The 13,065-nt window shown below is 41.0% G+C and overlaps 1 protein-coding gene across 1 annotated transcript; it reads left to right on the top strand.

Moving 5' to 3' along the window:
- Positions 1–2,271: 2,271 nt before the first annotated feature.
- Positions 2,272–11,441, top strand: LOC114030823 (interleukin-36 gamma-like). Its single transcript, XM_027845728.1, has 5 exons — positions 2,272–2,404; positions 3,156–3,199; positions 5,965–6,075; positions 7,119–7,258; positions 11,016–11,441. Exons 2-5 carry the CDS (start codon positions 3,175–3,177, stop codon positions 11,226–11,228), a joined length of 489 nt encoding a protein of 162 aa, XP_027701529.1. The 5' UTR covers positions 2,272–2,404; positions 3,156–3,174; the 3' UTR covers positions 11,229–11,441.
- Positions 11,442–13,065: the final 1,624 nt, after the last annotated feature.

The following is a 13,065-nucleotide window of genomic DNA, read 5'->3' as shown; positions in this document are numbered from 1 at the left end:
GGATGGGAAAATGTGGATGAGTTGTGATCTGGATCATGGCAGGGAATATCCAAATTAAGGAGACTATCCATTTGAAAAACTTGGAAGAAAGACAGGACAGAAGAAAGTTAACAAAGAGATATGTGTGTGTGTGTCCATATGAGTATGGCAAAATTAGATAAATCTTGAAAGATGGAGGAAAAGAGATTCATGCCCCCGTGGAGGAAAAAAAATGGTAGGGAAGAGGGAATTGATGTCAATTCAATTCAGTTCTTTTCAACAGACCTTTATAAGTGCTTTCTGTGTGCAGGGGAGAGTACTGGACCCTGGGAGAGATACAAAGTTCATTATAAATCACAGTCCCTGCTTTTGTGGTAAATGGAGTACAACCAGTTAGTTCAGTCTTTCTGGAAGCAGACTATTTGCTGCTTGGAATTGGCAGGAGGAATGGAGATTTGACAGGTGATATAACCTCAAGGTAAGCAGTAAGGGGAAGAAGCTGGAACTGGCCATTAGGATGTGCTAACATTCACAAGGCTGGGTGCTTATGATTTGGGGATTGACCATATGCCTAATGAATCACTATGGAAGATCACAGGCACATATGCAGTCAATGAGTGTTTGAGGGAGAGATAACATTACACAAAGTAGGCATGGACACCCACAGCCATGCCCAGTGACCTGGCTCTGGCCACATGGGATGATCTGAATGTCACCAGACCAGCTTCTCTTCCCACAAAGCAGGAGAATTCCCAGGCCCCTTCCAGAGGAATTTCTAGTGAAATCCTTTGTCATTAAACCCCGATATGCATGTACAGGTATGGCTGGCATCCTAGAAAGAGTTTCAGTCCAGACCCAGCCAGATAAAAGGCAGGGTCCCCAAAGCCCTTTCTGGGTATGACTGTGGCAAAATGACTCACCTTCCTTGCTTCCCCAGAAACAATCATAGATTGAATGGTAACCCTAAAATGGGAGGGTGAGCAGGTGTCCCCCACTCACATAGAACTGTCCTTCTATTCAGCATTTAAAGTTTTCTGGGGTATAGCAATGAAAGGAGTGGGAGACATTGGATGACAATTTGAATGTATTACAAAGTCAAGGGAAGGGCAATTTTTAAAAAAAGAATGGGTGGGACTAGAAAACATTTGTAGCAAGCAGGTAAGCAATGAGTACATTGGGAGAGGCTGGAAATGAGAGAGGATGAATAAGCAATAGCGCAAACAGTTCCCAAAGCAGTCAGCAGAAAACGAGATCAAGGACACTCTGAGAGGGACCAGCCTTGGTAAAGAGAAGGCAGCCTCATCCAAGGAAATTGGAGTGAAGTGGGAGAGGATTAGCAAAGATGTTCAGGGGTTCTGATACCAACAAAGGGTGATGGCCTAATAATAGATGACCTCAATACAGAGCCTTCATTAGAACAGGGTACATAAGCATCCATAGAGCATAGAGCTAGGGCTGATGCACACATACATACCTATGGCAGGTCATTTGTTGTTATTGTTCAGTCATTTCAGTCACATCCTACTCTTTTTGACCCCAGTTGGGGTTTTCTTGGCAGAAATACTGGAGCGGCTGGCCATTTCCTTCTCTAGTTCATTTTACAAATGAGGAAACTGAGGCAAGCAGGGTGAAGTGACTTGTCCAGGGTCACACAGCTAGTAAGTGTCTGAGGTGGGACTCTTATCCATGGAACCCCCTTTCTGCTTCCAGGTAACTCATGATGAAGAAATCCGGGATTCTAGAAATATTGAAGTTGATTCCTAGTGGTCCAAGCTCTTGTACTCTAACTGAACTATGATAGAATCTGTCATGTAAAGTTCAGGGCCCTTAGGACATACTATCCCTGGAAAATGGTGGATTCATTCTCTAAACTTTCCATATCTGGATGCCATACCAAACCCACAATTCTGGAGGTAGATTCAGACTCAGGAGCAGCAGATAAAGTGCTGGATCTGAAGTCGGAAGGTGAGTTCAAACCCAGCCTCAGATACTTACTAGCTGTATGACCTTGGGCAAGTCACTTAACTTCTGTTTACCTCATCTGTAAAATGGGATGGGAGGGGTGGACTCAATGACCTTGAAGGCCCTTCCCATCTTTTAATAAAGGATACTTCCAGCTCTAAATCTATGATCTCATGAAAACCAGAAAGTCTGTTCCTTTTGGGAAAGTCACCTGATGTCACTCTGTACATTTCCTGGTGGCTCAAATAGGGCTTGTCCCTTGGGGTGTCCTGACTGACCCACCCTGATGCTGCTGCTAGGGCAGCTCCCCACCCAAGAAACTCCACCCTCAGAAAGAGCTATTTCTTGGTGACTTCAGCCTGTGGAGATGTTGCTGTGGAAGTACTGAAGCTCCCACTCTGCTTGTCTGTTTAAAAGGTTTTGAGACCTCACAGAACAACAACGCGGACCTGGGGCCACACAGGTAACCTCTTCCTCAGACCTACCCTGTGGGGGAAACTCCTCATATTGCTGTACTTCAGACTTCCATGATGACTGTGGGTCCTGATGGAAGCTGCTCAGTCAGAATCTAAGCCTCCGAGGCAGTTCTTTGCTGTGAGATACTCTGGGACCCCAGGAGGTCCCTGACCCCTTCCCTATTCCCTAGGGGTGGGAGCAGGGTCAAGCTGAGGCACCTAAGGTTGCTTTCTTGTTACTGGTTTAAAGGATATTCCCTGGAGTCTCTGAGTTCAGAGTATATAAGTACCGTTTAGACTTATGTCAGAGGCAACTAAATGGTACAATGGAGAGAGTGTTGGCTGTGGAGTCAGGAAGAGCAGAGTTCAAATTCAGCCTCACACACTTCACTGGCACGTCACTTAAACTCTGTTTGCCTCAGTTTTCCCATCTGTAAAATGGAATAATAACAATAATAGCACTCACTTTCCAGTGTTGTTGTGAGGAACAAAAGAGATAATATTTGTAAAGAATTTTGCAAACTTAAAGCACTGTATAAATAAATGCTAGTTATTATTATGATTGCGGTACATATTTTTATATTACTTATCTGTTCCTATGTTGTATATCCTCAGTAGATGATAATCTCCTTGAGGGCTGGTACATTTTTTTTCTTTTTTTGTCTCTACATTCCTAGTGGTTGTCATATAGTAGCACTTAAATACATATTCAGTGAATGAATGAACATACACTATTGTCTCTACATTCTGTCTCTACAGGTGTTGAGAAGAACCAACCATGGACAGAAAAGATGAGCACCACTGTAAGTAGCTGGGCCAGTGAATCACCACCTGATATCAGAAAGTGATAAGAGCAACAATTAAATACAAGGAAAATTGTCTAATTTCCTTTGGTCCTAAGCTATGTCTGTCACCTCAGCTTGGCCAATGAATGGGGAGCCAGGGTAGGGCCATAAGAGTTCCAGGTTCAGAATGAGTGATTCAGTTATTCCAAGGAAAGAAGGCATTTTATAGTAATAATAATAATAGAACATTAAAGTTTGCAAAATGTTTTACACAGTTCATCTCACTTGGTCCTCACAGTGGGAGAGAGGGAGTGTTCTACTGTTATCCTCATTTTATTGATGAGGAAACTGAGGCTGAGAGAGTGTAAGTAAGATCAGGGTCACACAGCCAAGAAGTGTCTAAGGCAGGATATGAATTCAGGTCATCCTGACTCCAGGCTCACCACTTAATCCACTGACCCCAAACATGGATACTCAGGCTGAAAAAAAAAAGCCTGCTGACCCAGAGCTATACTGTTTATAGCCCATGTAGTTATAGGTGGAAGTGACTTCAAAGTCAAAGGTGGAAGTAACCCAAAAGATCTGACTAGTGGACTTTGTTTTAGGAAGACAGGAGAGAAACACACTAAGGCATGACTATGTATAGCCCCCAAGGACCAGAGCATGGAGACTCTGCAGAAGAGGGCTGAGACAGCATGAGGTCAAAACCCACAAGAAAGTGATGGTTTGGAGGCATGTTAAGGAACAGTTTCTTCTTAATAAGAACTTTTTTGGGTAAGGTGAATGTGAAGAGGGAAAGGAGTCCCTTTCCTCATCTATAGCCCAGAGGTCATAGAAGGTGTCAAAGGCATTTTTGAATTTTTGATTTATGGGAAGTTGGTCATTGCCTAAGACCTGGACTCCTGCACCCAGAATGAAAGGGAAGAGAAAGAGATTCCTAAGAGCTGAGGTACAGTTACCTGGTCAGGTATCCACCTGGTGGTGGATAGAATGCTGGCCTTGGAGTCTGGAAGACCTATGTTCAGATCTTTACTTAGACAACTACTGGCTGTGTGACTGAACAAGTCACTTAAGCTCCTTCAGTTTTCTTACCTGTAAAATGGGCATAATAATAATACCTACTTTGCAGGGCTGTTGTGAAGCTCAGATGAGCTACGGCAAGTGAACAAGCATGTGTTAAGTACCTACTAGATGCCAGGCATTAAATGCTATATAAATATCATCATCATCATCATCATCAATTTCCCATAGAAAAGGAACTAGAACTGAGTTAACAGAAAGAACAAAGAAATCAAGTCTGAACGGAATCAGTTAGTGGCGAGGGCTAGGATTAAACTATTCATGATGTGTGTTCTTGTTGTTGTTGTTGTTTTTTCATCTTGTTTTATCCTCCACCTTGTCCCAGCTACTCAATTATATATTCCTATATAGGGTATTATAATGTGTCCTTTAAATTACATTGCTATTGGGGTATAGTAGAAGGGATGTGAAGGGAAAAAAATCCTTCTGCTTTCTCCCACCAGGGAGGAGAACCCAAAGTGGTAGCATCAAGAACACAGAGGGGCTGGGCCATGGACTGCCTAGTGTGAAAAGGAGTGGGGATGATATGGGATGAGTAGAGGTGCTGGAGAGGTTAGAGGATGTCTCTTCCCCTCCACTGTGAGCTGAAACTGGAGAACCACAGTTATATATCTAACACTTGTTTTGTAAATTTGGATTTTTTTTCACCGTATATTTAGGAACCTGAAAGATAAGATTTTTCATAAATTTGTTATCACAATGGCATTAAGTCAAGTCACATTAATGTCAGGTTACAGATCAAACTACTTAGAGGGTTCACAATGGACTAGTCTTGAGAAGGGAGATTTACATGTTACCAAAGTAACCAAGAAAACTAAATTTTAACTAAAATCAAGTCTCCTTTTATCCTAGTAACCCATTCTCAATAGCAATTTAACCAGCACATTTTGAGTCACAAATGCCTCATGTAGTCATCTGGTCTCTAGGCATCTTTTCTTGGACGATAGATTTTACTCTCAGGACAGCTCTAAAGGGGGCTCTGCTTTTCTAATTCCAAATTTAGAAATTCTTAGATAATTCTGTACGATCACTTAACTTGGGTTCTCCAAATCTGAAACTTCAGAGAATTTCAGCTTATATGCCATTTGTAGTTTCAATCCTTATCTAAACCCTGTATCTCATATAGGAATCTTTAAAAAATTGATGAGGGAGGGTCCAACTGTAGAATGAATTCTTCTTCCCTTTAATATTATCAGACAGACGCTTCAAAATGATTTCACTTTCTTTACCATTATCAATACAATTTACTTGGTCCAATTGTGAGAACTTATTACTAAAACATACTCAAAGCCTGAATTTAGGAACCCGAAAGTTTGAAGCCTTCTCCTTATCCCTGTTGTAGTCTATGATTGTCTCTCTGTGCTTGATTGATTTGGGTCCATCACTAACTTCATCTTAACTAAATCAGATGATGCCTGGCCAATCTACTCCGTCACAGGGATGACATATCATCAGAATAGTCTCCAAATGATTTTTCTAAGATACTCTTGAGTCTTTGACTTTCTTGAGTGTTTTAACATTCATGGAGAGTCAACCAAGGTGCTTAATTTTTTAAAACTTTTTTTTTCTCTCCGTTCCATTCCTTGTTTTCATTCTGCCATATTACAGGCCTTGTCTATCCCTTAGGAAATCAGAGGATACTTCCCTAGCCCCAGATTTATCCCTAAAAGTTGGATTCATGGAATTTTCATTTTATTCTCCAGTGTCATCAAAACATCCCTATGTTTTCCGCATCCAAGATTTCAACCAGCAAGTGTTGGCCCTGCAGAATAACACTCTCATAGCAACGCCACACAGCGACCACGTGACTCCTGGTAAGTCTTCACTTGAATCTAGTTGACTCAACTAGCAACTAGAGACTGTCTTTAGATGGCCTCTTGGGGTGTGGCCACTCCTATAGTGGTCTCTTCTTGTCAGTCCATTAGCCTTTATTGATGTACTAAGTAAGCAATGGGGAGCCAAGCAAAGGCAAAAACATAGTCCTTGCCTTCAAGGAACTCACATGCTAATTGGAGAGACAACATGTAGCTATCTAGGTCCATGCAGAGCAGATGAAGATATTCTTCAAGGGGAAAGCATTAGCAGGTGGGGATTGCAAGTTGGGAAAAATCTCTTGTAGAAGGTGAGATTTTTAGCTGGGACTTGGGAGAAACCAGGAAAGCCTGGACACTGCGATGAGGAGGGAGAGCATTTAAGCCATGGGAGTTCTTAACCTGGGCTATAAGAACTTTAAAAAAATTGATACTTATATTTCAATATCATTAGTTTCTTTTTATAATATTGTACATTTTATTTTATGCATTTAAAACATGATTCTGAGACGGGGTCCACAGGCTTCACCAGATTGCCCAAAGGATCCAGGACCCAGAAGAGATTAAGAGCCCACCTCCTAGTTCTGTGACAAGGAAGTTGTGAAGAGGGGAGGGTTTGGGAGAAAGAGAGTAGATTCCATTTTGGACATTTTGACTTAAAGATGTCTATGGGCTATCCACTTAAAGATGTCTACTCTCAGTTTAGAAAATAGCTAAAATATTGATGCTTACCTCACAAGATAGAAACCCTAATGATTTTGGGGGAAACATGGGAAGCATGATCCTTATGACTCATTGATCTGTCTGGGTCTCACCTGAGTGTTCACTGAAAGAGACAGAGACCTAGCAGCTCCTTTCAGGACACCAGTCTTGGAACAAAGGGTGCTCTGGAGAAGCCCTTCTTCCCCGGTGCTTAACGCTTTTCCAAAAGCAGCAACAACACTACTTTCCTCCCCCCGCCCCGATCCTGGACTCATGTTCCATGTACCCATTCCATTGTGACAAATATAGTGACTTACTCCATTTGCTCTCTCTCTGTCCCCCAGTCATTTTGGAATCGATGCCATGTAGAGCCAAAGAATACCTTGTGAGAGACAAAGGGACAGCTATTTATCTGGGAATACAGAAGAAAGAACTCTGTTTGTTCTGTGAAGAAAGTGGAGGGCAGCCCACCTTGAAGTTGCAGGTGAGCAACTAGGAAAAACATTCACTTCTCCCTAACAGACAAAAGCAAAGGCATGGATGAACCCCAAATCCTCGATCTTTATTTTTAGAGTGTTCTAGTATCTCATGTGAACATATATGTGTATGACATTCTGGAAATCTGAACTCAGCAGAACCATTACTTCTGTTGTTGTTTCTGGTGGTGACTCTGCTAAGCCCTTCCTGGAGCCTACCTCCTTTTCAGAGGAAAAGACTCAGCAAGAGCAAAGCACCTGCCTATGTAGAGCAGACCTCCCTCACTTTTTTCCTTAATGTTTCATTAAAACCTTAATATTGAACACAAATACAAACAATGACATGGACAAATACTTAATGATGACTTGTATTTAAGTTCATTCATTTCAATGCCTCTGGAGTCATGGCATTATTTTAGTATTTTCCTTTAAATCTCCCTGAGCAATCTTTGTCCATTCATTTTCCCTCACTTTTCCCCACAGGTTGTTATTGAGTCATTTCAGTCATGTCCAACTCTTTGTGACTCCATTTGGGGCAAAGACACTGGAATGTTTTGCCATTTCCAGATCATTTTTCAGATTAGGAAACTGAGGCAAAGTTAAGTGACTTCAAGATCACACAGCTAAGAAGTGTCTGAGGCTGGATTTGAACTCAGGTCCTCCTGACTCCAGGTCCAGTGCTCTATTTACTGAGCCACCTAGATGCCCTTTCCTCATAGGATCCCAGTGCATTCAGGGGTAGAGGATAGAGAGCTTGTCTCAGAGCCAGGTCTGCCTGGATTCAAGTCTAGACTCTGACACGTGGCTATGTAACCCTGGGCAAGGCAGTGTGGTATGATAGACAGCAGGTTGTCCTTGAAGTCTGGGAGATGTTGGCTTAGATCTCATCTGGCAATGGCTAGAATGTATGGAGCTTTAAAGTTTGCAAAGCACTTTACTTGTGTTATCTCATTTGATTATCCTAACAACTTTGTGAGGCAGGTGCAATTCTTTTCCCCATTTCACAGGTGAGGAAACTAAGAGATTGTGACTTACCCAAGATTTCAGAGGCAGGATTTGAACCCAGGTCCTCTAACTTCAGAGAGAGAAAGATGATAGACAGACAGACAGACAGATAGATAGATAGATAGATAGATAGATAGATAGATGAATAGATAGATGGATAGATGGATAGATGGATGGGTGGATGGACAGATGGATGGCTAGATGGATGGAGAGATAGATGAATGGGTAGATAAATGGATAGATAGATTGATAGACAGATGGAAGGATGGATAACTATCTAATTAGATATTAGATATAATAAATGTCTATAATCAGACAGAGTCCCTTCTCTCTTCATGATGTGAAGGTGACCCTATATACAAAGGCTATGTTAGCAAAGCTCAAATTCTGACGGGTCCTTCTAAGATGGAAAGACTCTGAGTATGGATGTGGCAGAAAACTCTGTGTCTGTCATCTTCAGATCACACTTACTAAATTCAGAGAGGCTCATCACCAGGTGAAAGATCAGGCGAGGGCCATAACCACTCATGAAGACCATCTACTATCCTCAGGTTACTAAGGTGTGAGTGGAGGAAGTACCCCTATCACTGAAATCAGAGATCTTGGTACATGTTGAAGAATCTGTTGAGTAATAATATGCTTGGGAACTAAAGGGGGAGGGACAGGCAGACAAGATTACTATCCTCATCTTTCTTCCCCGCTTCCAAATGTCTTTCTTCTGAGAGCTATGTGGTGTAAAGGATAGAGCACTGGGTCTGAAGTCAGGAAAACCTGAGTTCAAATCCAAACTCAAACACTTACTAGCTGTGTGATCCCGGGCAAGGCATCTAACTTTTCTGTGCCAGTTTCTTCATCTGTAAAATGAGAAAAAAGCAGAATTTACCTATGAGGTAGATAGGGTTGCTTCGAGGATGAGTTAACATATATAAAGTGCTTTGCAAAACTTTTTTTCACTTTTAAAATTTAATATTTTATTTCTTCCCAATTGCATGTAAAAATTTTTAACATTTTTTTTCAAATTTTGAATTCCAAATTCTCTCCCTCTCTCTCTCCCTTTCCTTTCCAATTGAGAAGGCAAGCAATTTGACACAGGTTATATATGTGTAGTCATGAAAAACATATTTCCATGTAAGTCATGCTATGAAAGAAAAAAAGAGACCAACCCTTTCTCCCCTCCCAAAAAAAAAAAAAGAAAGTAAAAAAAAACTGGCTCCACCAGTTCTTTTTCTGGAGATGGACAGCATTTTTCATCATAAGTCCTTCAGAATTGTCTTAGATCAATGTATTGATGAGAATAGCTAAGACATTCACAGTAGTTCATCGTACAGTATAGTTGTTACTGTGTACAATGTTCTGGTTCTGCTCATTTCACTTTGTATCAGTTCATGTAAGTCTTTCCAGGTTTTTCTGAGAACATCCTGCTTGTCATTTCTTACAGCACAATAATATTCCATCTCGATCATATACCACAACTTGTTCAGTCATTCCCCAATTGATGGACATCCCCTCAATTTCTAATTCTTTGTCACCATTAAAAGAGCTGCTATAAATAGTGCTCACAAAACTTAAAGCACCATATAAATGTTAACTATTATTCAAAAATTTAAGTCCATCAGAACTCCCCAACTAGATAGAAGTTGGGCCTATGATTACATTAACTACACATTTATTATACATGTTCTTTATGCGCTGCCCTACCTCAGACCACAGATATACACATACCTACATATATATACATATATATACACACACATACACACATATATACACATCTTACATACATACATACATACACACACATATATTTTTTCATATATATATGTGTGTGTGTGTGTGTATATATATATTGCATAATCATTACATAGAGGAACTCATGCCAGAGTCCTAGGGCCAGGAGGAGACTTTTGGGAGTGCAACAAGTGACTGGCCAGTACTTGGAAGCATACACATTTGGTGAGACAACTTCTGTTGTTCAGCCATTTTTCAGTTGTGTCTGACTCTTTTGTGGTTTTACTGGCAAAGATATTGGAGTGGTTTGTCATTTCCTTCTCCAGCTCATTTTGCAGATAAGGAAACTGAGGCAAACAAATTTGCCCAGGGTCACACAGCTAGTAAGTGTCTGAGGCTCAGGTCTTCCTGACTCCAGGCCTAGCACTCTGTCCATTGTGCCACCTGGCTGCTGAAACAACTTCTACAAATGCTTATGGAGGAATGCAGGGGACCAGCTCTCCACTTCAGAACATGCACAAGTGTTCTCTAATTGTTTCTTGTCTATTCACTGTTTGGTGAAGAAAATCTTTAGGAATGCCTGCTGACTGAGTCTAGGAACTGGGGAAAACATTTCCTATATGGCGACCAGATGGGGGAGCAGCTCTACTTCATTCAAATGGCTTGGGGGTGAGAAGAGACACATGATTTGGTCAGTTAGTAACTTTTGTATGCATACTCATTTCTGGGTCAGCAGTCAACCAAAAGGCGGGAAAAAGTTACAGAATAACTGTACATGATCTCCATTCTACCTCATTAGGAATTCTCAGAAGCAGGCTCACCCAACCTGCCCATTCCCAGGAGCTGGCTGCTATTAGCCAGTCCCCCACTGCACTAGCAATTGAAAAAGAAGGTTGCCCTGCATCTCTTTCTTTGCTTGTGTTTTCTTCATTCGTGATAAGGAGTATTTGAACCATAGGTCTGTTTGGTTCCTACCTGTCCCCATTCTTCCCAAATCATCTCTAAAAGGTCTTTTTTTTTCCTGCTCCACAGAGTAATAATGTAATGGCCCTGTACTCTTCAGAGAATGCACAGAAGCCTTTTGTCTTCTACCAAAATCAGGCTGATAGCACATCAACCTTTGAGTCAGCTGCGTATCCTGGATGGTTCATGTGTACCTCAAACGAGAAGGACCGACCTATCACAATGACACAAAACGGAGGGACAAAGTATAATACAGTCTTTAGTTTAACATCTGTGAGCTGAGCTTGGGATGGGCAACCTCAGCCGCAAAAGAACCTGACCTTGTTGTAAAGTAGGGACTCTCAACCTTTTCTTTTTCTTTTTTTCAATGTCATAGACTCCTCCAGTATTCTGGCGAAGCTTATGGGTACACATGAAATAACCCTTCTCAGAATCATGTTTTTAATTAATAAAATTCATAATTTAATTAATAAAAATACAGAGAATCACAAAGGAAACCAATTAAATTGAAATGGTTCTCAAAATATTTTAAGTATCTGTTTATCTGGAGGAACAAAAGGTCTAGAATCTTGAGAGTAATCATGAAAAAAAAAGTGGGAAATTTATCAGTACCAAAACTCAAATTTTACCACAAAGCAATAATCATTAAAAGTTCTGCACTAGTTAATAATCAGCCAATAAATACTTATGAAACACCTACTATGTGCTAGGCATTATGCTAAACACTGGGGATACAAAAAGGGGCAAAAGACAGTCCTTGCCCTCAAGGAGCTTACAAATCTAAAGGGTTTGTGGTTGATCAATGAAGCAGATTAGACAGAAAAAGAAGAGAGGCGAACAAATGCAGTAGCATAGTTTTGCTAAACCCAAAGATCCCAGTCACGGGAGGGAGGTTTGGGGGGAAGGAGGAAGACTCACCATATGACAAAAATTTCTGGGAAAACTGGACAACAGCCTGCACAAATTAGGACCCAACTTCTCACACCACATACTAAGATAAGCCCCAAATGGTTACATGGCAGATTAAAAAAAAAGTCACTATCATCAACAAAATTAGAGAATAAAAAAAGGTATTATTTTCATCCTCACAAGATCCCTGAACTATGTCTCATGCTGGTGGCTAAGGAACAAACCTGGTCATAGGACAGGGCTAAGAGAAGCCATGAACAAAAGGCTGTTACAGGCTGAGGATATATGGAAACCCCTCCCTCAATGGCATAGACAGACTGTCCCAAAAGTCTTAGTACAGTTTTAAGCTATGGTAGCTTAAAACTGGGACACCCCATATTTTCATCTAACTATTTTCCTGTTTATTTTTAAAAAGACTATGTTTATCATTTCATTTTTCTTCTCAACTTATGAAGCACCAAAAAAAAAAGAGCTTTCCCATACGCAGTTATCTCTTCCACATCATGGGGATTAGGGGAACAGTGCCACAGCGATCTGGAAAATCTACGTAAAATTTTTTGGCTCTCCTTTCGTAACAGAGAAGAAGTTTGAATTATTCTGGTATTAAAAGATAAAATATACTGATGTTATACTATACACATATCTTATACACTTCTGAGTTTCCAAACTTTTTCTATGTTGTCTGCTGGTCTTCCTGGCCACAAACTCCCCCCAAATTCTCATTTAGTTTCTTATGCTGGCCTGCGTTATATCAAAACCCCAGTGGGGAAAGTCAAGATGTAGAAGGGATAACTACATCATGGAGCAGAAGGAGAAGATTGTACATGGAATTGTGAATCTATTATTTAGAGCTTGCTTTTCTTTTTAACATAATCTGAGTTTCTCTGGGCAAACCTAGTTTGTCTAACATGGTGCCCACTGCATCTCCACTGCATCCGTTACCACATGGTGAGGGTAAGCCTCCTTTGATTGGCTCTCTGAATCTTTAAAATTGGAGAGACTGAGATCTTCACTCTCTTTTCTGATTCTCTCTTTCTACTGCTCTCCTTTCGGCCACTCTTATCAATTGAGCCAGAAAGTGAAGATCCCAGTTCATCCAGTGATGATGCCGTGATCTGAATTGGCGAGAGGGAAGGACGCTCCTTCCCCCACTCGCTCTCTTAGCCCAGCTTTGAGAAATGGGATTGGAGGCGTTTGTTTGTTTCTGTAT

Source organism: Vombatus ursinus, unplaced genomic scaffold (genome assembly GCF_900497805.2).
Source record: "Vombatus ursinus unplaced genomic scaffold, bare-nosed wombat genome assembly UNPS02015016.1, whole genome shotgun sequence".
Taxonomy (NCBI): Eukaryota; Metazoa; Chordata; class Mammalia; order Diprotodontia; family Vombatidae; genus Vombatus; species Vombatus ursinus.
Note: the sequence above shows the minus strand (reverse complement) of the source record. Positions and strands in the feature narration are given on the sequence as shown.

Excerpts from the sequence above, each read along its gene's own strand:
- LOC114030823 (XM_027845728.1), top strand. The coding sequence starts at position 3,175 with ATGGACAGAAAAGATGAGCACCACT. Across the intron at positions 3,200-5,964 it reads CAGAAAAGATGAGCACCACT|TGTCATCAAAACATCCCTAT; the intron begins GTAAGTAGCTGG and ends TTTATTCTCCAG. Across the intron at positions 7,259-11,015 it reads AGCCCACCTTGAAGTTGCAG|AGTAATAATGTAATGGCCCT; the intron begins GTGAGCAACTAG and ends CCTGCTCCACAG.